General features: G+C 41.0%; 1 protein-coding gene across 2 annotated transcripts in view; it reads right to left on the reverse strand.

Moving 5' to 3' along the window:
* Positions 1 to 25664, reverse strand: part of ttc27 (tetratricopeptide repeat domain 27) — a 250402-nt gene that overhangs the window by 176233 nt on the left and 48505 nt on the right. For both annotated transcript variants that reach the window (XM_059985627.1, XM_059985628.1), the window contains 3 exons: positions 23272 to 23436; positions 18436 to 18569; positions 10975 to 11087 (listed from right to left, as the gene is read on the reverse strand). In XM_059985627.1, the coding sequence (XP_059841610.1) occupies positions 10975 to 11087; positions 18436 to 18569; positions 23272 to 23436 (412 nt within the window). The remainder of the gene's footprint in view (positions 1 to 10974; positions 11088 to 18435; positions 18570 to 23271; positions 23437 to 25664) is intronic.

Below are 25664 nucleotides of genomic sequence, written 5' to 3' on the forward strand. Positions count from 1 at the left end.
TCAGCTGAAAAACATTCGCTCCAAAGAAAGCAAAATTCAGTAACTTAAGATTTTGGCTTATAAGTGGAGTTCTGAAAGAATGGGGCTGAAGTTCACCAGCTTCGTTTTTTTCTCCCCTCCCTGCTGATAGTCAGATCAGCTCTATGAAAGAAAGCAACACCTTTAAGGAGACAATGGTACTGGGAATTAAAAAGTGGATGTGAACGCGACAATCCCTTTCATTACCTCAAATGAAGCATTCACAATTTGCTGATTGAAACAATTCTAAACAAATGGTGTGACAACAGCCATTTTACAAATGTTTGCTGCTCCTTGAGGAACAAAATCAAGAAGAATTCCCCTCTTTGGGAGAGCGGAGAAAAAGAGAGGGATATAATACATCAAAATTGTTCCAAGCAAGAAGTGATCCAGATGCCATCAAACCTTTACTAAAGCTAGGTAACCTTCTACTTGAATGGTCATGTTTTGAGGCCATGGTTATCTGGTCAGTGCATTTCATTCCAACCAAGATAAGAACGCATGTCCCTCCATACGGCCCCCAGGCACACTTGCAATTAAGTCAAGCGGAAAGGTAAAATAAAGGACAAAGTTTATCTAAACATCTGCTACCTGTCAGATGAATTACCGAAGTCCTGCAGGGTGGCATGTTGTCATTAGAATGAGATCTGCATGCCTTAATTTTCAACTCCAATTGCCTTATAACCCAAACTCAGACACAGTTTATGTAACAAGTAGTTTAGATAAAACATGAATAAAATGCTAAAGTGGGAATAACAAATTTCAACAGCAGACTCTAACCATATTATTTCAGTTTCACTATCCACAGTCATTGAGGGTGCATGTTGAACATATATCTTAAGAGCTCTTGATTGAAAGAACAGGAAAAAAAAATCATATTTCACCAAAAAATGTTAAGAATTTTTGTTAATTCAAGAAATCTTGACAGTAACTGACCAATCCAGGAACAGATGTGAGAAATCCTACCAGAAATGCCCAACATTTTTTGGGATTAAATTAATGGTTCAACAAAAAAAATATAACATTAAGATTATTATATAGTTCTCAACATTGGCTGAAACCTACTTAATGGAGACATGGTTTTTGAAAGCAAAATTGATGAGTATTTAAAAAGGTTTTTTCATTTTACAGGATTTGTATTTGGGAAAAGGAACTTGCTAAATGTCTTGGTCTGAGGAATCAGTCAAGGTAATAATAAATATAAAAACACAAGAGAGCTGGAGCATATCAAAGAACAAGGGGATTGATATTTGTTTCCTCTTGCCTTTACCACTTCTAACCACAAGACCTTCTTCCACATCTAACAAACCACATTAAGGAGTCGGGGCTGGAACTGGATGAACTCCAGATCATTCAGGAGGCTGAAGGGGTGATAGATAGGGGATATAGAGAGGTAGTTACACACCAGATGCAGGACGCAGGAAACTGGGAGACAGTCAGAAAGGAGAAAAGGGTTAAGGAGCCAATGCCAAATACCCCTGCAGCCCACCCCCTTAACAACTGGTATATCACTTCGGCGATGTTGGGGGGGGGGGGGGGGGTGGGATTTGACCTAAGTGAGGAAAGTCACTGTGGGCGAGACTCTGGCACTGACTCTGCCTCTGGGACTCAGAAGGGTAGGGGAGGAGAAGAGGCACACTATGGTGATAAGGGATTCATTAGTTAGGGGAATGGACAGGAGGTTCTGTAGGCAAGAACAAGATTCCCCGATGGGACATTGCCTCCCGGGTGCTTGGATCTGGGACATCTCAGATTGAGTCCTTAGCATTCTTAAGTAAAAGGATGAACAGCCAGAAGTCATTAAGGTACCAATGACATGGGTAGGATAAGTGACGAGGTTCTGCATTGGGAGTTCAGGGAGCTAGGTGCTACGTTAAAAGGGCAGAACCTCCAGGGTTGTGATCTTAGGATTGCTACCTGTGCCACATGGTAATAGAGCCAGAACTAGGAAGATTATACAGTTTAATACGTGGCTAAGGAGTTGGTGTAAGAGGGAGCCCATAAGGTTTGTGAATCATTGGGCTCTCTTCCAGGAGAGGTGGGACCTGTACAGAGGAGACAGCTTGCACCTGAACTGGAGGGGGACTTCCTAGCAAGAAGGTTTGTTAATGCTGCACAGTGGGGTTTAAACTAGAGTTGCAGGGGGATGGGAACCAGAGTGCCAGAACAGTTAGTGGAGAGGTTGTGGAGGCAGATGTTGGTTAAGACCTCAGACTAAGTTAAGAGTCAAAAGGTTGAGCATGGTGCGACTAGTGTCCCGAGCTGCCTGTATTTCAATGCAGTAAGTATCACAGGAAAGGTGGATAACAGTGCTGAAGATGAGGTAGCTGCCTTACAAACAGTGGCAATGTGTAGTGAAGAGAGGCTGTTGATAGGGCAAAATTGCAGTCAACAGAATGATTTGCAACATAAAAGGCAGGCAAAATCATAAAGGGTAAATATAGGACTAAAGGTGTTGTATTTGAATGCCCAAAGTATATGGAATAAGGTGGATGAACCTGCAGCACAGTTGCAGATTGGCCGGTATGATGTTGCATCAATCACAGAATCATGGCTGAAAGATTATAGCTAGCAGCTTAATGTCCCAAGAATACACATTGTATCTAAAGGACAGGCAGGAAGGCAGCGTTGCTCTGTTGGTAAAAAAAAGAAATCAAATCATTAGAACATAAAGTCAGAAGGTATTGAATCATTGTGGATAGAGATAAGGAACTGCAAGGGTAAAGAGACGCTGATGGGAGTTATATACAGAACCCCAAACAATAGTAAGGATGTGGCCTACAAATTACAAGGGCAGATTAAAAAATGCATGCCAAGAGGGCAATGTTACAATATTCATGAGGGATTTCAATATGCAGGTAGATTGGAAAAATCAGGTTGGAGCTGGATTACAGGAGGGGGAGTTTCTAGACAGCCTACAAGTTGGCTTTTTAGAGCAGCTATTACAGGATCAGCTATAGGGTGTTTTGCAATGAACCAGAATTGAGTAAAGAACTTAAGGTAAAAGAAACTTGAGTAGGGAACATAATTTGATTGAATTCAACCTGAAATTTGCAAAGAAGGTGGTAAAATCAGTGGAGCAAAGAGAATTACAGAGGCATGAGAGAAAAACTGGCCAGAATTGATTGGAAAAGAACACTGGCCGGGATGACAGCAGAGCAGCAATGGCTGGAATTTCTGGAAGTAATTTGGAAGGCTCAGGATCCCAAAGAGGAAGAAGTATTCTAAAGGAAAGTTAACACAACAGTGGCTAACAAGGGAAGTCAAAGCCACATAGAAGCCAAAGAGAGGGCATGTAATAGAGCCAAAATTAGTGGGAAGGTAGAGGATTGAGAAGCTTTTAAAAAGCAACAGAGGCAACTAAAAAAGTCATTAAGAATGTAAAGATGGAATATGAAAGTAAGCTAGCTACTAATATTAAAGAGGATACCAAAATTTTCTTCAGATACATAAAGTGTAAAGGAAAGGTGAGAGTGGATATCAAAACGATACTGGGAGGTTGTCATAGAGAACAACAAATTGGCAGATGAAATGAATACCGTAAATTCTGGTGTATGAGCCGAGAATCTGGCCCTAAATTTTTGTCCTAAAATTAGGGGGTCAGCTTATACAGAGGGTGCCAACTTTGGAAAAACAAATACATGGAAGACAGGTCGTACTTATTGGCTGTTTTTGAGTCAAATTGGTTCTACCGTCGATGCATGAATTCTTTGGTTTACTGAAACTCACGTCTAATGGCTGGAGCACGGACGTCAAACCACCAGGGATGACTGCAATGTCCGTATTTTCAGCTTTCGGTGCTGCTTTTGTCTCACCTGACAAGGTGAATATGTTTTGAATATGTCCCAGACAAGTAGCGGCTTTTCCTTCCTGACACCTTCGGGACACCTCACGTCAAACCTCTTTAATGCACTTCAAGCAACTCGCTTCGTCCATCCAGCAGCGTTCTTGAACATAAACAACACCCTGCAGGAATTTTCTGAGCAATCTTTGTTTTTGGTCTCAACACAAGATCATGTCTACTCAAAAATCAGGTGCACCAACTTCGCGTAGCTTTGAAACTTTTGCCGACCTCACGGTGTTTTTCAGCCCATTTCAACATTTGAACTCGAAGCATTTCTCTGGTAACAATGTATCAAGACGATCGCTGGTGATTCAACCACTCTAAAACTTTTTCTTCCAGTTCTGGCCACTGGCATGTTTTCTTGCAGTTTGCACATTTCGTCTTTGGCATTTCCCTCAGCGGGCCCTCTGCCTTTCTCCACTCTCTCATTTGTTTCTCGTTTACACTAAACTTCTTAGCAGCTGCAGAATTATTCGTTCCTTTAGCAAAATCAACAACCTTCAGCTTGAAGCCAGCATCATATCGCATTTATTTCAAACTTTTGTACATGGTGGTCGCAAACTCAATACTGAGTACACATACTGATCCCGCCACCCCAAGTTATGTTTTAACGAGATTACGATGGGTGCCAAATGGTTTCACGGGGGTTACATTTCAGAGAATTCTTTTCCATTGGAAACCTAATCCAAAATTTCTCTCCTGATTTATTTATTAAGAATTTGCCCATAATGCTCTACAATGTGTAGGCCTATTTTCTTAGCAGGTACTGGTTCACAGAATTTCCAGGGTCCGGATCCGGCAAATCTGAGTATCGGCATGTAAGATCTTGTGATCTTTTCTGGTTAAATCAAAAACCTCTACAAAAGGGGTCAGCTTATACAAAGGTAACATGAAAAAGTCACATTTTTTTAACCCTGAAAATGGGGGGGGGGGGGGGGGGTCGGCTTATACTCCTGAACATAAAGTATTTTGCATCTGTCATCACTGTGGAAGACACTAGCAGTACGGTGGACGTTCCAAATGTCAGGGGTGATGAAATGTGTGAGGTTACCATAACTAGAGAGAAGGTTCTCGAAAAACTGAAAGGTCTGAAGGTAGGTAAGTCACCTGGACTAAATGGTGTACCCCACAGTTTTGAAAGAGGTGGCTAAAGAGATCGTGGAGGCTTCATTAATGATCTTTTAAGAATTACTAGATTGTAGAATAGTTCTGGAAGAATGGAAAATTGCAAATGTCACTCCATGCTTCAAAAAGGGAGAGGCAAAAAAAAGGAAATGAGAGGCCAGTTAGTGTGACCCCAGTGGTTGGGAAGATGCTGGAATCGATTATTAAAAATGAGGTCTCAGGGTACTTGGAGGTACATGATAAAAATAGACTGCAGTCGGCATGGTTTCTTCAAGGGAAAATCTTGCCTGACAAATCTGTTGGAATTCTTTGAAGAGATAACAAGCAGGATAGACAATGGAGAATCAGTTGATGTTGTGTACTTGGATTTTCAGAAGGCTTTTGACAAGGAGCTACACAAAACTGCTTAACAAGGTATGATCCCATGGTGTTACCGGAAAGATTGTAGCACGGATAAAGCAGTGGCTGAGTGGCAGGAGGCAAAGAGTGGGAATAAAGGTCACCTATCTAACTGGCTGCTAGTGACTAGTGGTGTTCCACAGGTGTCTGTGTTGGGACCAATTCCTTTTACATTATATGTCAATGATTTGGATGACAGAATTGATGGCTTTGTTGCAAACCTTGCAGACAAAATTAAGGTAGGTGGAGGGCTAGGTAGCTTTGAGGAAGAAGAGAGGTTGCAGAAGGGAATTAGGAGATTGGGCAAAGAAATGGCAGTATTGGTAAGTGTATGGTCATTCAGTTTAGTAGAAGAAATGAAAGGGGTATTTTCTAAGTAGAGAGAAAAAAAACAAAACAAACGGGGGCACAAAAAGACTTGGGAGTTCTTGTGCAGGATTCCCTCAACAAGGATGTAATGTTGAGGCTTTATAAAGCACTGGTGAGCCCTCACTTGGAGTATTGAGAGCAGTTTTGGGCCCCTTTATCTTTGAAAGGGTGTGCTGAAAATGGACAGATTTCAAAGGGGGTTCACAAAAATGATTGCAGGATTGAATGCCTTGTCATATGAAGAATGTTTGATGGCTCTGGGCCTGTATTCAATGGAATTCAGAAAAGTGAGGAGTGACCTCACTGAAACCTATTGAATGGAGAAAGAGCCTCGACAGAGTAGAGTGGATGTGGAGAAGATGTTTCCGAGGGTGGGAGTGTCTATAACCAGAGGATAAAACCTCAGAACAGAGGGGCTTCCTTTTAGAACAGAGATGAGGAGAGATTTCTTTTGCTAACGAGTGGTGAATCTGTGGAATTCTTTGCCACAGCAGCTGTGGAGGAAAAGCCTTTATGAATATTTAAGGCAGAGGTTGGTAGATTCCTGATTGTTTAGGGCATGAAGGGATATGGGGAGAAGGCAGGAGATTGGGAATGAGAGGTACATTGGATCATCCATGATGAAATGGCAGAGTAGTCTTAACTTACAGTATTTTCTAAGCAATACTTTACACAGTCTTTACAGGCAAGGATATGTTTTTCTCCCCTTGCCACTCTTCCATACGTACCTTTATTGTGCAAGGCCTAGAGACTGTGGAGCCATGAACCTCATCCCCAATTGCAGCCAATGACTTCTGCAGCTCACTCAGAAGTAGCCTCTCTTACAAATGCCATTCTTCTCTGATGACTAAGTTTAGAAGGATGGCCTGACCTAGGGAGTATGGCTGTGGTTTCAAGTTTTTTCCACTCTTTCACAATGGCCTGCACTGAGTCCCAAGGTATGTTCAGTGCTTTTGAGGTGCCTTTGTGCCCTTTCCCAGATTTGAGCTTCTCTATTATCATTTCTCTGACTTTGCTTGAATGCTCTTTTCTCTTCATTTTGTTTTAGTATGTTGAAAATCTACCATATTGTTGGACCTTAGAGAGAGAGGAAAAACTTGTTCACATGATCATCCAATTTTCTACATCAACAAATTGGGTGGAGTTGGTAAGATAATGTACAGTACTGCACCAAGGAAAGTTAGCATAGTATTCACAAAAGGGGTAAAAACTTTCAGCCTCACAATTTTGGTTTTTAATTTTTAGTAAATTGTTGACAGGTTTTGGAATTTTTTGTTTGATTTGACTTGATGCACGATGTTCTGTAGAATAGCTTAAAGATACTACTTCAATATCCAGTTGAAGTCAGAAGTTTACATACACTTTAGCCAAATACATTTAAACTCAGTTTTTCACAATTCCTGACATTTAATCCTAGAAAACATTCCCTGCCTTAGGTCAGTTAGGATCACTATTTTAAGAATGCTGTGGCAAAATTGCTTAAGGACAACAAAGTCAAGGTATTGGAGTGGCCATCACAAAGCCCTGACCTCAATCCGATAGAAAATTTGTGGGCAGAACTGAAAAAGCGTGTGCGAGCAAGGAGGCTTACAAACCTGACTCAGTTACACCAGTTCTGTCTGGAGGAATGGAACAAAATTCCAGCAACTTACTGTGAGAAGCTTGTGGAAGGCTACCCAAAACGTTTGACCCAAGTTAAACAATTTAAAGGCAATGCTACCAAATACTAACAAAGTGTATGTAAACTACTGACCCACTGAGAAAGTGATGAAAGAAATAAAAGCTGAAATAAATAATTCTCTCTATTATTATTCTGACATTTCGCATTCTTAAAATAAAGTAGTGATCTTAACTGACCTAAGACAGGGAATGTTTTCTAGGATTAAATGTCAGGAATTGTAAAAAACTGAGCTTAAATGAATTTGGCTAAAGTGTATGTAAACTTCTGACTTCAACTGTACATAGGAAAATTTGTTAAATGTGAAAATAGTTGAAAGAGCTGAATACTGTTTCTCAAGACATTGTTTTTAACCACAAACAGACACATGAATGAGGAATCTGAGCAGAGTGATCAGTCAGTGACGTAAAACCCTATAAGACATTGTTTCCTCATTTCCTATCTTGGAGATGCCAAGACCAGTCACACCAACCTGTTAAGCTACTGAAGCTTAGAACAGTAAAATGTATTAATTTGTCAACATAAGAGCTTAGTTGGCGAAGACAACATTCATTGCCCAAATACTACCTGCCCCCAAGAAGATGCTGGCATTTTATTCAAGTGCACTGTCAGGTAGTGATACTCCGACAATGCTTTTGAGTAAGGAAGTCAGGGATTTGGATCCAGTGACAATGAAGAAACTAGAGTGTTGTTGAAGTTGTTCTCATCCAGATAAATCAGTAGTATTCCATCATCAACCCAGACCTGTGTCTTGTATATAGTAGAAAAACTTTGGATTATTTAGCAAATGAGTTCCATGCTTCTGATACCCAGCTTCCAACTTAGTCTTGTAATCACAATACTTAGATAGCTGGTTAACCTTCTGGTTAATGACTCCCAGTTTACTGATGATGGAGGAATCAGTGATGTAATGTCATTGAATGCCATTGGTAGATGGCTAGGCTCTGTAATGTTATACATGGCCATTGCCGAACAAGAGTCTTTCATTATCGTGACATCTGAGCAGACACCAAAATGCTAGTGTACAAAGCAGTGGTAATCCCAATGCTCCTGTATGCATCAGAAACCTGGACAACATACCGACGACATCTGAAGGCACTTCAAAAGTTCCATCAACGCTGCCTTCGAAACATCTTAAATATCAGCTGGGAAGATAGAAGAACCAACGTCAGCGTGCTAAATGAAGCAAAAACAACAAGCATTGAAACCTACACCATCAAGAACCAACTAAGATGGAGCGGTCATGTTGTTTGGATGAAAGACGAACGTCTGCCGAAACAAATCTTCTACTCCCAGCTTAAAGAAGGCAAATGTAAAAGAGGACGACAACAGAAGAGACTCAAAGACACCTTAAAAGCCAACATGAAGAAATGTAACATCGACATCAACAACTGGGAAACCAATGCCAAGGACAGGAAACTCTGGCAAGAAACTCATCCGAGAAGGAACGGCAACTTTCGAAGCCAACAGATGTGCAAAATTGGAAGAAAAGAGAAGAAAATGGAAAGAGAGGCAGCAACAACCAAAGCCCGATCTGCCGTCTGGAACCACCTGTGCTGAATGTGGAAGAACTTTCAAAGCCAAGATGGGACTCATAAGCCACTTGAGAACCCATAAACAGATCAACAGAATGGAAGACCATCATCCTCGACCTCGAGGAATTGCCACGATGGATTGCTTTACAATTTTGTGGCGTTACTGTTACTTGTCATTTCTCAGCCCTGATGAGTTGGAGAGGATTGCTTCATTTACTGAGCAGTTGCAGATGAAAGCAAATATAGTGCAATCATCAGCAAACAGCCCTTAATTCTGTTATTATTATAGTGTGGGTGTCTTTAATCCAGCAGCTGAACATAACTGGGCCCAAGACACTACCATAAGGAATTCCAGCAGTGATGTGCTGGGCCTGGGTGTTGCAACTCCAATAACAGCATTATCTTCCTTTGCCCCGTGCATGACTCCAGTCACGTTTTCCCTTTAACACCCACTATGCTTAACCTTACTCGGACTCTTTGACACACATTCAATAAAATGCTGCTGTAAAATAAAAGACAGTGACTTGCAGCTCAGCCCTGAAATTCTTCTCTTTGGTTCAATGTCTGGATCAAATCTGTGATGAGATTTAGAAGAAAAATCTAGACTCAGCATCGGTAAGCAGATCACTGTACAGTAAGTGCTGGTTAATACCATCAATGACACTTTGCATCATTTCACTGATGTCTGGAAGTGGGCAAATCAGGGCTGAGAAATGGCAAGCAACAGTCATGCCACAAAATTGTAAAGCAATGGCCAGATACAACATGACAGAGTAATTAGTTAGGCTGTTCTTGTCCAACTTTTTACATGATCATACCAAGGAAATTTTCCTCGTTCTTGGTTAGATGCCAGTGCTTTAATTGTGCTCGAGATGTGCAGCTAGTTCTGGAGAATAACTGCAATATTGCAGGTAGCATATTGTCCAATCCCATAGCCAGTACTTTCAGCCACTCATTCGCATTAGAATGAAGTGAATCAAACTAAATGCAGACTGGTTTCTGTGAAAGCTGAGAGGGATCATACAACTTAGTACGCCTGGCTGAACATGGATGCATATTCAGATTTGCCTTCAGCATCATCTGATTGGCATCCACAGCTGTTATCAATGGGGGCTTTCATTACAAGCTCCTATCCTTCCTTACAACCCCCCCCCCCCCCCCCCCATTTTGCAGTTTGTCCACCACCATTCCCAACAGGATATAGCAGGACTGCAGAGCTATGATCTGATCTGTTAGAACACTTTGCTCTATCTAGTTGCTACAGTTCAGCACATAAGGTACAATCAAATTTTAAGGTACACTTCATGCTGCTCATGGTGTGCCTTTCTGCATTCTTCATTGAACCGATTCGATTGCAGTGGTAGCCAGCATCTTATAGCTGCCAAATTAGTTTAGCACAACTGCAGTGCCACACAACATGATGGATGACACCTCAGAGAGAAAGTAGCTTTATCTTCAGAAGGACAATGCGGTGGTCAATTAAGTTTATCCCTCCTGATGTTTTGATCACTACCTGAAGATCCAGTCTGGCAGTTAACATCCTCATGACCTGGACAACTCAATGGTGATGCTACTGCCTTAACTTTGTTGAATCACTATCTTTGAGTCAACAAATCTGTGGAGGTATAGATCTCCTACCTTCGGTGTCACAGCTATTTTTAGAGCTTCATCCAAGTGTTCAACTCAGAGGAACACTGATTCACCAGCTGTGGGAGGACAATAAAGCAAAAGTCCCACTTTATTGTCACATGCACAGGTGGTAAAGATCTATTGTGGAACTACAATGGAATACAGTAGCTTATAATTGGAAGATTCCTTGCCCACACTTGACCTGAAACCACCAGGCTTTGAGGTGCGGAGTCAATGTTGAGAATTCTCAATGCTATCTCCTACCATCTGTTACCACTGCGTTGCCCCTCGGCAACTCAGCAAGTTCTTGGCGTGAATAGAAGGGAAACTTATGAGGAATATCAGTATTCTACTAATGCTAACACCAAAATGCTTACCAGATACCCAGGATTACAGCAAGCTCCTCTGCACACAGGTCGAGTGCCTTATGTTCCTTTGGATCTACCAGTTCAATTGAATTCAGCAAAGTATCATCACTCAGCTCAAGGTTCTGTTGACAATCAAAAGAAAATATCATAGCAAGTTTACTGCTGTTCGTTTGTTATTATCACATGTACCAAGATAGTGAAAAGATTTGTCTTGCATACGGATTATACAGATCAAATCATTTCACAGTGCACTGATCTAGAATAAGGTAAAACAACAGCAATGCAGAATAAACTGTAAAAGCTACAAAAACATGCAGTGCAGGTAAATGATAAAGTGCAAGGTCACAACGAGATGGACTGTAAGGCTTTAATCTTATTGTACAAGAGGTGAGTTCAAGACTCTGATCCACTTTTTGTACGGTATACTATTTGAATTATTTATGTATTTAATATGATTATCAAAAGATATTTTAGCCCTGACAACTTAGTTACTGATTCTGTTTCTCCCTCTTGAACAAGTTGCTAAAACATAACCAAACCATTCCTAAATATGGTTTAATATATATTGAACCATATCTGTAACATCATCATATCCACCAGCTTCCAGGACCAAAGTGAATCAGAATGTTGCTTCATTCTGACCCTGCCTCAGCTGCAAAAGTCATTTATCCCTATTAGTGGATTAACTGGATCCACTTTGTTTCTAGCCCAACTCTCTATTCCTCCTATCTTTAAACTTGAGGTCATCTAACTTACAACATGTTCCATTTAGCCATTACCCTTATATTTGCTCACTTTGCTTTGTCCAACAATGCTTTAACTTCCTCCAGCTCTAGGATCCTTGGATGCGTCAGCAATCATCAAATCCTGGCTTCATGGGCATTCTCAAACTTAATTGATCTTTTACCAGGCGAAGCCTTGAAGTCTGGTATATTGTCCCTCTCCACAACTCTCCTCCCTCTATCAGGGCATGAAGGGATACGGGGAGAAGGCAGGAGATTGGGGCTGAGAGGAAAATTGGATCAGCCATGATGAAATGGTGGAACAGGCTCAATGGGCCAAAGGGCCCAATCTGCTCCTACATCTTATGATCTCCCTTAAGATAGTTACTGAAATCTAGCTTCTGAACAAAACTTTTAATCAACTCTGTCAGCTACATGGCTCAAATTTTGTTCACGGACTCTGGGGATACATTTTGATTTCGTTGCTCTCTTTTTAGCATTTCTCTCCATTTATATCGATGCAGCTACAAAGAAGGCATGACAGCAGCTATATTTTGTCATGAGTTTGAGGAGGTTTGGTAAGTCACCAAAGATATTTACATTTTCTACCGATGTACCATGGAGAGCATTCTAATTGGCTGCATCACTATCTGGTATGGGGGTGTGGGTGGGGTACTGCACACGATCATAAGACATAGGAGTAGAAGTAGGCCATTCAGCCCATCGAGTCTGCTCTGCCATTCAATCATGGGCTGATCCAGTCATCCCCACACTCCCCTGCCATCTCCCCATACCCTTTGATGCTCTGGGTAATCAAGAGCCTATCTCTGCTTTAAATGCACCCAATGACTTGACCTCCACAGCAGCTTGTGGCAATAAATTCCACAGATTTACCACCCTCTGACTAAAGTAATTTCTCCACATCTTTGTTCTAAATGAACATCCTTCAATCCTGAAGTTGTGCTCTCTTGTTCTAGACTCTCCTAGCATGGGAAATAACTTTGCCATATCTAATCTGTTCAGGCCTTTTACAATTCAGAATGTTTCTATGAGATCCCCCCCCCCCCCCCCCATTCTTCTGAACTCCAGGGAATATAGCCCAAGAGCTGCCAAATGTTCCTCCTATGGTAACCCTTTCATTCCTGGATCAAAATAAGCTACAGAAAGTTGTAAATTCAGCCAATGGACACTAACCACCCCAGCATCCAGGACATCTTCAAAGAGCCATGCCTCAAAAAGAAAGCATCCATCATTAAGGACCTCCATCACTCCATCATCTTCTCATTGCTACTATCAGGAAGGAGGTACAGGAGCCTGAAGGTACACACTCAACAATTCAGGAACAGCTTCTTCCCCTCTACCATCAGATTTCTGAATGGACATTGAGCCCATGAACACTACCCCACTACATTTTTGCACTACTTATTTAATTTTTCATATATATAACATGTGTATTCTCTCACACATACACATACTGTATTTCACAGTTTTTATTATGTACTGTATATCACTGCTGTTGCTAAGTTAACAAATTTCATGGCATAAGCCGATGATATTAAACCTGATTCTGACTCATTTGCAGTTTACTCTTCAATGTCCCATTCTTACCAAGGGACATTTTTTCCTACTGCTACCCTATGCTGGTTTTGTTGTGGACTGCGCTTTTATCAGTTCGGTTGCTCAATGCTCCCATCAACCTTCTGGGAAAGAATACTCTGTTATCGTAATTCACATTGACTACACTTTAATTATTAACCAGGATTATAGGTGTGGCTTTTCTTCTAACTCTGGTTTAGTTCTCTTATTCTGGAGTACCTGAAACTGAACTGACATTTTAAAAATAAGATTATCAAAACTCCATAAAGTTATAAAAAATACCCAAAGCTCAATGGCATGAAAATCAAATCCTTGACGCCAAGGTAAAATCTACCTTGGCGCCTTTTGTCCTAAATTTCACTCCTACTCACTTCAATGGTACTCTGTTTAATGATCGTCTCTGAATGTAAATTCCAGACATTTTACATGAAATAGATTTTTCTTTAAATATCAGGAACTAGTGCAGAGCCCCTGGCTGTGCTCCAGCGATCACACATCATGCAAGGCTAAAGGGACAATCAATTCCTGATGTCCAACGACTTAAAGAGTGACTGGGCTAGAAACAAAAACCCAATTGTTTACTCCCCATAAATAATAGTGCCCTCCCAGTGTGTGCCGATATCTGCTTTCAGAGACGGCTATAAACAGCACATATTATTACATTAAATTATATTGACCACAATAGTATCAGCATCAGCACCTTTAGTAGGTGTAAATGTTCATTATGTGCCGAGATCAGGACTGAATGAATCTCAAACAGGTCCCAGTGAAAGGCAACAACTACCGGAATAATTACCCTTCAATTCCCAAAACATTATAACGTTAGCATAAGAACCTGGTGGTTTTGCCATTATCCATTTGACCAGTCAAGTATTTGCAAACAATCAGGAAAGTGGAGACTACTATCGAGTAGCGTGCAAAACTTTACAGCCTGTGCCGTGGTCTGGTGTCTGGTGACTAAACCAATGGCCTCTCCTGGGCTATCTGGGATGAGAAGCTTAAGCGGACATACAGCAGAACTAAAAGAACAGCACAATTCCCAGCGCACAAGAACCATCCCCACACGGAGAGGAGATGCACTCCCTCAATGAGGCAAAACAAGTCACCTCTCCTGATCAGTGCAAACCCTGCTCAACAGCACAGAGAGGAGGGCAGGCATAATGCTAAAGTATCTAAGATGGATCAAATACTTCAATTTTGTGTGCGACTTCAAATGATCTGGCTATCCAGAAACAATATAAAAGAACAAATGAACACCTTCATATTGCTGAAGTTTATTTTCCTATTTTCATAATCAGATATGTCAAAATAAATCAGTCTTGAAGTCAGACAGCATGGACAACATTTTAATGCCGACTGAGATACCCATTTGCCCCTATCCCTCTATTCCTTTCCATGTTCCTCATCAAATGTGTTTTAACCAATCGTACCTGCTTCGACCAACTCTTCTGGCAGGTTGTTCTATATACCCATCATCCTGTGTGAAAAATGTTCTTCAGATCTCTTTTAAATATTTCCATTCCTAGCCCATCCAATCTGCCTGTATAACTGAGGCCTCTCCATTCTCGGTGAATTTCTTCTGTGTCTAACACTACCACATCGTTTCTGCAGTTAGAAAAGCTGCCGATTGCTCTGCTTCATTTATGTTAACCCAAACGATAACAAGGAGGAGGGAACAGCAGAAAATGCATACTGAGAGGATTACTAATGCAAACTAAATTCCAATGTGTCAGTATTCCAGCGGAATAAAATAAATTACAATGGTGTAAGAGGGGAACTGGTCAAGATTGACTGGAAAGGGACACTGGCAGGAAAGACAGCAGTGGAGGCCAAGTCATTGGGTGCATTTAAGGCAGGGATAGATAGGGTCTTGATTAGCCAGGGCATCAAAGGGTATGGAGAGAAGGCAGGGGAGTGGGGATGACCCGAAGAATTGGAGCAGCCTATGACCGAATGGTGGAGCAGACATGATGAGCCAAATGGCCTGCTTCTGCTCTTATAGAATGTACAGTATACCCATGTGAATAACATCGTCTCAGAAAAGCATAACACTTATTTAATATTTCTCCAGCTCTGTGATAAATCCTAATATTTATTTATTTATTTATTGAGAAACAGTGCAGAATACAGCCCTCTGACTGTTCAAGCTGCATCGCCCAGCAATACCCGATTTAACCCCAGACTAATCACGGGACAATTTACAATGACCAATTAACGTACCAACTAGTACATTTTTGGACTGTGAATAGAAACTACAGCACCTGGAGGAAACCCACTGTAAAGCATTATACTAACCATTACACTACTGTGCCACACAGATTTAACTAGTCTTACAATAATAAGAGTGAATGGGTATTCACAGAATGCAGGCAAACTCCCCCAAATTGCTTTGTGGGATAACAAGGCAGGGATGGAAAATGAATTAATAAATGTAGAAGCAAAGCAAGGTACTGGATAGATCAAAGTGACATCACTACATATATGTACACTGAATTATTGAGGGCATGGGATGACAGGAAACATATGATCCATTGCAAAGAAAAGTTCCACAGCAACAAAACAGATCTGCTAAGTGGATGCTCCAGCAGCTTTAAGAAACTTCAAGGGTCCCAGAGAGAACAAAACGTTGTGATTTGAGATCATCATAAAGGAACCACTTGCAGTAGCCAAAAGCTTTCAAGCATATTAGCATGTGCATACAGTGCATCGAGTCTGTTCCACCATTCCATCACGGCTGATTTACTATCCCTCTTAACCCCATTCTCCTGCTTCTCCCCATAACCTTTGATACCCTTGCTAGTCAAGAGCTTATTAACTCTATTGGAAATATACCCAATGACTTGGCCTCTACAGCTGTCTGTAGCAATGATTTCAGATTCACCACCCTCTGGCTCAAAAACTTCCTGCTCATCTCTTGTATTGTGAGACTGTGTACTTTGGTCCTAAACTCTCCCACTACAGAAAGCATCCTCTCCAAGTCCACTCTATCCCGGCTTTTGTATATTCATTTGGTTTCAATGAAATCTAAACCCCCCCCCCCCCCCCCATTCTTCTAAACTCCACCAAGTAAAGGCCCAGAGCCATCAAAAGCTCTTTATACATTAACCCTTTTCATTCTCATGAACCTCCTCTGGACCCTCTCCAATGCCAGCACATCTTTTCTTTGATATAGGCCAAAAACTGCTCACAATACCAACTGTGGTCTGATCAATACCTTATACAGCCTCAGCATTATATCCTTACCTTTATATTCTAATCGTCTCAAAATGAATACTAACATTGCATTTGCTTTCCTTAGAACCACAGAGCATTACATCACAGAAATAGGCCTTTTGGCCCTTCTTGGCTGTGCCGAACCATTTTTCTGCCTAGTCCCACTGACCTGCACCTGGACCATATCCCCTCCAATCCATGTACCTGTCCAAGTTTTACTTAAATGTTAAAAGTGAGCCTGCATTACTACTGACATGACCTGCAAGTTAACCTTTAGGGAATCCTGCACTAGGATTCCCAAGTCTCCTTGCACCTCTAATTTCTGAATTCGCTCCACATTTAAAATAGCATGCAACTTCATTTCTTCTATCCAAGTGCACGACAATATGTCTTCCTATGCTGTATTCCATCTGCCATTTCTGTATCCATTCTACTGATCTGTCCAAGTCCTTCTGCAGACTCGCTGTTTCCTCAACATCTGCCCCTCCAGCTACCTTTGTATCGTCTGCAAACTTGGCCACATTACATGTCTCACAGCTATCTTGATTCAATAAAGAATTCAAAAATTTCAGATACCAAATTTTTCCAGTTTATGTCAAAATTAGTCAATGCTGCTGAAAGAACGTCCCCTGCCGTGTTAACTGATTTTCTTCTCTCCCTAGGTGCATCCAGCTATTTTATTTCAGATTTCCCACAATTACTTCTGAATCCTTCCAGTTTGGTTACCACTGCCACACCACCACCATGAAATTAAAAGGGCTCCAACTAAAATCACAGTGACATTCTTGTGATTGATTCAGACACATGAATCTTATTTTTGTGCACTTTATTCACCACCACCTCATATTTATATATCCAATGCAGCCACAGAATCCCTTGAAAACTTTGACCTACAATATTGTGTAAAAGTCTTGGGTACATATATATGGTTAGTGTGCCTAATAATTTTGCACAGTAATGTAGATTTATGTCTTTCCAGTTAAGAAATAACACTTAATACTACTGAGCTAATACAAAAGCTAAATCCTCTTATTTCTGTTTCCCAACCATCTTCCTATTTTAACCACTACATAGTTCTGTGCAAAAGTCTTAGGCACCCTAGCTAGATATATGTGCCTAAGACTTTTGCACAGAACTGTACCTCCACTATATTTTTTGCAAAGCCAGTGAGTCTATGTTTGGCGGGTTCCCTTCTCTCATTTATATGTTGTTCCTCTGCATCATCATCCACAAGAAAATAGAATCAGATCTGACAAGCATCAACATAAAGTGCCGCATATCATCATGTTCCACACCTTGAAAACCGCATCGTTAGATTGTGCTGACTGATCCCTCAGCCCCTCATGCTAATTTCTCATTTTGTCACAGAGTCTTATATCAATGAATCAGATCTTTCAGCCCTACTTATCCAGGCCAGCCAAGTTGCTTAACTGGCAACACGCACAAAATGCTGGTGGAACACAGCAGGCCAGGCAGCATCAATAGGAAGAAGCACTGTCAACATTTCAGGCTGAGACCCTTCGTTAGTCTTGATGAAGTCCGCCCAAAATGTCGGCAGTGTTTCTTCCTATAGATGCTGCCTGGCCTGCTGCGTTCCACCAGCATTTTGTGTGTGTTGCTTGAATTTCCAGCATCTGCAGATTTCCTTGTGTTTGCATGCTGAACTGGGCCCATTTGTCCATGTTTGGCACTCAACACCCTCTAAATCTTTCCTTGCAATTTGATACAAATTTGTGTCTGATTTTGCTCCTACATTTGCTACATTGTAAAAATGTCTATTGCTTTGCAGCTGGAGGGCATTTTCTGTCCCTACAAATCCCTTACAGAAATTCATTCTGATAAACTTTAAGTTAGACATGATCACAAGTTCATTATAAACGTTGGCCGCGAATATAAGGAATGCTGCTTTTCAAGTGGGAGTTACCCATTTGGCAGTTACCTTGGGCAAATTTTCCAAAGGTGTTGGTGGTAGCATGAGATCTGTTTGATGGAGGACATCACCTTCCCGCTGGACATCCAGGATAAGCTGAGCCAAATATTTTTCCTGGAATCGAGTACGCTTCCCCAAAGTACCTTAAAGAAAAGCAAGTCTGATTTTACATTCAGCATTGGCCATAAACGACTGGCAGCCTTTCAGCAACTTTCCTGTGAGGGAAAAAAAAACTAATCTTATTTACTGAGTAAAAAAATTGATTTTAAGTTTTATAAGAAGAAATGAACTGCAGAGTTCCATGTGTTTCAAAGATGTTAAAATAGATCATGCTATTCTGATTATGTTAAAGAATGTACAGGAATGTTAGGTACATTTCTTATTATTGTTACCATCGAGCTTATGATTATGACAAAGTGGAAGGAAAAGTGGTGGTAACAGTGTTGGAGCAGCTAGCTCCTAACATTCAAAATTACTGAAGTTTAATTTATTATGAAATTATGAGGCTTAGCCTTTAGTTAAATTAAAGATTCAGTGGCGAGTGATGAGCATTGTTGGGAGCCACACAAGGCAAACCCAAAACAGATGAGGGTGGTGCCAGCCCGATGAAGAAGACAGATGCCAAATGGCAAAAAAAACATACAACAGACAGAACGAAGCAATCACACAAACTGCAGAAGAGATAGAAATTCTGAAATCTGAGCACATTAAAAGGGCAATTAAATAGCCAATTGAAGGAGGCGGCTCCAGCTACATCCCCATCCTCAACCATAGTGAAGACCAATGTTAAAGAAAAGACTTCTATCGGTTTCCTCGTGCGATGCCTAACATCACAGAAGCCTGTCTTCAACAAATTCAATTCACTTCCAGTGGCATTAAGATATGGCTGAGGGCACTGGATGCCGCAAATTCTATTGAAGCCATCAACAGACCAGCTGTGGCACTGAAAACCTGTGCTGCAGAATTAGTGTGTGTCTATTCCCTGTTGCCGAACAGCAACACCACCTACAGCTACACAACTGACCAGGTATATTCTGTACACAGAAGAACAATTGAGTTAATCACTACCCCATCAGTTCATTTACAATCACCACCATAGTGGCAGAACTACCATGGATGGAAATATTATCAAGCAGTATGTACACACTAATCATCCATTCACTGATGTCAGCAGTTAGTTTCGTCAGAACATCCATGATTGACTGCAGACCTCATCACCTTGGTTCAAACATAACTCAGTTCAAGAGGTGAGCTGAGATGATGGTTCTTTACATCAAGGCAGCACGTGCTGTCAAAGCATTCTGATAGAACTGAGTTAACAGGCTACATCAGCTTGATGCAGCTCTATAATACTCTGGTTTGGCCACACTTGGAGTACCGTGTCCAGTTCTGGTCGCCTCACTATAGGAAGGATGTGGAAGCATTGGAAAGGGTACAGAGGAGATTTACCAGGATGCTGCCTGGTTTAGAGAGTATGAATTATGATCAGAGATTAAGGGAGCTAGGGCTTTACTCTCTGGAGAGGAGGATGAGAGGAGACATGATAGACGTATACAAGATATTAAGAGGAATAGATAGAGTGTACAGCCAGCGCCTCTTCCCCAGGGCACCACTGCTCAATACAAGAGGACATGGCTTTAAGGTAAGGGATGGGAAGTTCAAGGGGGATATCAGAGGAAGGTTTTTACTCAAGAGAGTGGTTGGTGTGTGGAATGCACTGCCTGAGTCTGTGGTGGAGGCAGATACACTAGTGAAATTTAAGGGACTATAGACAGGTATATGGAGGAATTTAAGGTGGGGGTTATATGGGAGGCAGGGTTTAAGGTTGGCACAACATTGTGGACCGAAGGGCCTGTACCATGCTGTACTATTCTATGTTTTTCTATGTTCTATCTCATACAAAGGAAGATGGCTATCGTGCTTGAATGTCAGTCATCCCTGCCCCAGTTCATCCTGTTGCTGTTAGATGGGACAGTGCTGAGTCCAGTCATTTTCAGCGGCTTTACTGATAACATTCCTTCTATTACGAACTCCAAGTTGAGGATGTATGCAATGATCACTGAATTCTCTCCAACTACTCCTCAGCAAATGAAGCAGCAGCCCATACCTGTGTGCCTTAAGCCCTAGACAACATGGTCTGATAAGTGCCAAGTATCATCTGTACCAAAGAAGTACCAGATACTGGCCCATCTCCAATAAGAGTGAGCCTATCACCTACCCTTGGCATTCAATGACATTACCATCTTTGAATTCCCTACCATCAATATTCTAGGAGCCACTATAAACCAGAAACCAGCATCTGCTGCATAAATATTGTGGCCACAAAATGCAAGTGGGGATGATATCCGTTGTGAGTAGTTCACCCTCTGACATGCCAACTCTTTTCCACAATTTATAAGGCACAAATTTAACATTTGCCTGGATGACCACAGGCAGCACCAACAACATTCAAGATGCTTAACATCATCCAGGACAGCAGCCCATCTACTGTCCTCAATATTCATCACCTTCACCCCAGTGTGCAGCAATGCAATATGCACTGCAGTTACTTGCTCAGGGCCATTTCAGCAGTAGCCTCCAAACAGACAACCTCTACCACCAGGAAGTACAAGAGCAGCAAATGGATGGGGTCATCACAACTTGGTGAGTTCACCTCCAAATCACACATCATGACATCAGAAAACATGGCCGTCCTAAATCCTGGAACACCCTACCCAACAAACCTGTGGGAATAACTGCATCAGCAGGACTGCAGCTGTTGAAGGAAGAAGCTCACCATCACCTTCACAACAGGGACTAGGACAGACTATACAAGCAGACATGTAGCACCCCAAGGTGCTAGATGGGAGAGTAATGGATTGCACTTGGGTGCCAAAAGAAAGAGTGACATTCAACACCCCAGGGTGCCAGGCAGAAATTGGCATACAGATCCAGGATTTCCAGACAGGGTGGTGAATAGCATGCTGGGTCTCCGGGCACGTGTGAAAGCCTAACGTGGGGAAGGAGGAATCATTGATTGCTCTAACCCAATAGTGCACAACTTATCAAAAAGATCAATGTGCTTTTGCATAAAACAACCTCAGCAACCACTACTTACGTGCAAGTCTCTAAGAGGAGTAAAACCAGGATGAATAGCCAGGGCAAGGATGATAGAGTGGTTTATTATTGTCATAAATACCAAGGTACAGTGAAAAATCTGTCTTGCATACCATTCATAAAGATCAATTTAATACAACAGGGTGCAGAATAAAGCGTTATGGTTATAAAGTGCACTGCAATAAAACAATTAAGTGCCAAGTCATAATGAGATAGACTGTAAGGTCAAGAGTCCGTTTTATTGTATAGTGAGATAAAAGCTATCCTTGAGCCTGGTGGTCTACGCTTCCCAGCTTTTTGAATCTTCTTCCCGATGGGAGAGGGTAAAGGAGAGAACATCTGGAACTGGTGAGGTCTTTGATTATGCTGACTGCTTTACCGAGCAGTGAGAAGTTTGACAGAGTTCCAAAGAATCTTAATTCCAGCTTATCTGTGTTAATTCCTTAAAAGTGCTCTTTGAAATTCCAGTTAGTATCAGTGCCCAGTAAGATCATGTTCAAATATTAACCTACGACACATCTGGACATGGTCCATTGGTCTGGAACTTGTTAAGGACTCAGACTCCTACCTAGACAATCACTTAGGGTCTAACATGGTCTTTCACCAGCCTACCTGCCTCCTTCCCTTCACCCCCAGGATCAGACTCAGTAACCAAATTGGACTAGAATGGGAATTGAATCCTGCCTCTAGTCTGCAGCCAATGCTTTCACAGTGTTCCAGTTAGCCTTTGCGCACATCTATCCTGGGATCACGGGGAACTGTTGGCAACCTCACAATGAGACAGCCATAAAGATGAGGACCTGCAGGGCGAGGCCAGACATACCCATCCCAGTATGTTGTTCACCATGGCTACAATAGCAGACAACGGAAGTCAGAAAGCCACTGTGGTTGGAATTTAACAATTGCAAAAACAGGGATTCTGCCAAAAGTTGGAAGCTTCCCATCCCTGTCTTTTATTTCTAGCAGTACCCACTTTAGCAATATAACCATATGATCAGTAAGATTGAACTAAAACAATATGTTAAGAATAGTCAAGAGAATAGGGCATATTGGATAGCTCTAAAATAAAAAAGGGATTAAAATACATGGAGGCACAAAGATATATTTTGAATTAATTCCATTGTGAAACTATGGCAAACCTTAAGAGAAACAAAGTTACTCTTGCAATCAGATTACCATCGGTAACTTTTAATGAATGTAGTCCATTAGGAAGAAGTCTACAAGCAAGGACGAATAAAGCAGGGTGGATTAGTGCAGCTACTGGCTAGATACCTTCCAGTTACTCAGCATTGACCTGGCTGATGTTTCACTTCTTAAACTACTTAGAGCTTCTGTTACTGAGGGTTATAAAATTATCAAAGGCATACTCTTGACATCGTACCCTCTAACAGTTGTTCTCTCTTGTGCAAATTTAATTTATTCATTCAAAGATACAGACTGGAACAGGCCCTTGCAGACCAATGAATAGCAGCAAAAGATCTCCAGTCACCTCCACACCATTCTCTTGTACTGACATATTCCTAAACTCTCTTAACATCCAAAACTTCTTTCATCTCGGTCCTGAACAAACTCCAGTCACACTGAGCGGATTATTCAAGTTTAACTGCTCGCTCAGTCAACAAATTTCTTCTCATCTCAATCCAGCATGTTGCAGCTTAATTTGTGACACGGCCTCAGCTAGATTTGTCCCTCTGCAGTCAATTTGTTACATCATGGAATGAAAATGTAAAGTGTGAGAGAGTGACCTACCTGTCATTTTGGTGGAAAGCTTTGTAATTTTCTGGGCTGCAGTGAAATTCTCCTTGGCCCTTATGTAGTCGTAGTAGTAGAGCAAAACATACCCACATTCCAGATGGAACTGGATAGCTAAATTTTGACATTCCCCAGAGCTGAAAAAGTCCTTGTTTGACTGCACTGTAAATATATTGAAGACATAACAACTGTAAGTAGACTCTGGCACAGTAAGATGCTTTAGATAATTCACTGGATTAATCAGAATGGTTACTTCATTTTACAATATATTAATATAACATAATAAAATGAACATAACAGAACAAGATTTAGCACCACTAATTCATGCATGAAGTTAGATAACAATAAGATTGATCAAAGTAATATGCTTTAAGGAAAGTTTTAAAGGAGAAAGAAATAGATTTAGAAAAGTTTAGAAAGGAAACTCCAGAACTTAAAGTTTAACAACTTGCAGCTTCAATTAAGTTAGGTTTATTGGTGAGACTTGGCATGTTCAATAGCGGCACTACTTAGATTGTTAAAACATTATGTCACACAAAGGAAGAAGCATGAATTGTTCAACTTATCAAGTATGTTTTCCCATTCCTTTCGTACCCTTATAACCCACTTATGTATATATTTGTAACTAACAAGTTTTCCTAGATTTTGGCATGGATCTGTTCCTGTGAACTTTTTGCAACTCAGATAGTACATAAGTCAGAAATGAGGATGCCAGCTGCATTCCCAGGCAGCAGAAGATGGCTGTAGCCCTGCAGCATCCTGCTAGTCTCCCAAACATTAATATATCTGGGCCATACACAAGTCAGGCATTTGTAACCTGCAGAAGACCTGTATTGAGTTTCTTTTCAATTTTGTGCATTAGATGCATTTTTGACCAGACATGGCAATCCATTCATAACCTAACACTATTTTGTGGAAATTTTTTTCCAATTTATTTTTAAACTTTCTTAGCTCAGATTTAAAGAGAATGCTCCTTCGTTCTGGATTTCTCCACTTGAGATAAGTCTTTCCTTATCCATCCCATTCATTTATTTTATTGTTTATACATATGCATGTAAAATAGAGTAGCTATTGCAAAGTTAGCTGTTCAATCATTTGGAATATAAAAAAATAAAATGAATCCAATATTTGCTAAAGGGCTCATAACTAAACAAATGATTCTGCTCACCATTTTGCAAAATAAAGTCCAAGACCAGGACACTTTCAACCCAGCTTTTAAACATCATGCTCATGAGAGCATAGAATTGCCAAGAATTCAACACTAATTATTATCAGTTGGGGCAATCCATATGAAGAATATATATAGGTCGATAGAGCAACTCTAGAGATTTTCACACAATGGCAATCGGGCGAGTCGCGGTCAGGAATGTTGCACAGAGGTTTTGTTCTTTCATTTGCTTACTTAGACGCCAACTGGAATGATATTCTGAAAGAACAGAACCAAATATTTTTAAGTGGTTTACCCAGGTGCCTAGTACGTTTTTTTGGCATTAGATATAGTTCAAACCAGACCTTCACAATCAAACCTTTTTCTGGATTTCCAATTTACATTTTTCACACCAGCATGCTATATGACCTACTTTTAATGCATTCTTCAAAACCAGAATAAATCTGTCCTAGAGCATTTAACACCCTTCTCAAATATTCTACTATCAATATAGCAGTCCATAATATTCTCACATCAGAATGTTAAGCTGACATCCTTACTGCTAGCGCTAATACAGCAAACGTACTGCCCAAGGTCTTGTCTTTCAAGTTGCACTTTCAAACTAAGGTTCTGCCTACTCTTTCAAATACACAGCAAGTTCCATTGACATAGGTTTGGCAAACAACAAAGGAATTATTCCTGGTGTTCTGGAGCCATCATATAAATGAAATTGCAAAGAAAGCACATCAGTGCCTCTATTTCCTTAGGAGTTTGGGGAGATTCGGCATGACATCAAAAACTTCGACAAACTTCCATAGGTGTGTAGTGGACAGTGTGTTGACTGGCTGCATCACAGCCTGCTATGGGAACACCAATACCCTTGAATGGAAAATCCTACAAAAGGTAGTGGATTCAGCCCAGTACATCACAGGTAAAGCCCACCCAAGCACTGAGCACATTCACATGAAGTGCTGTTATAGGAAAGCAGCATCCATCACCAAAGATCCTCACCACCCAGACTATGCTCTTTTCTTACTGCTGCCATCAGATAGAAGGTACAAGAACCTCAGAACTCGCACCACCAGGTTATTACCCCTCAACCATCAGGCTCTTGAACAAAAGGGGATAACTACACTCATCTATTGCAATCTTTCCACAACAAATGATCTCACTTTAAGGACTTATTAATCTTGTTATTTCATGTTCTCGTTATTTATTTAGACCTGCATTTGCACAGCTTGTT

The sequence above is a fragment of the Hypanus sabinus genome, chromosome 12 (genome assembly GCF_030144855.1).
Source record: "Hypanus sabinus isolate sHypSab1 chromosome 12, sHypSab1.hap1, whole genome shotgun sequence".
In the NCBI taxonomy this organism is placed as follows: Eukaryota; Metazoa; Chordata; class Chondrichthyes; order Myliobatiformes; family Dasyatidae; genus Hypanus; species Hypanus sabinus.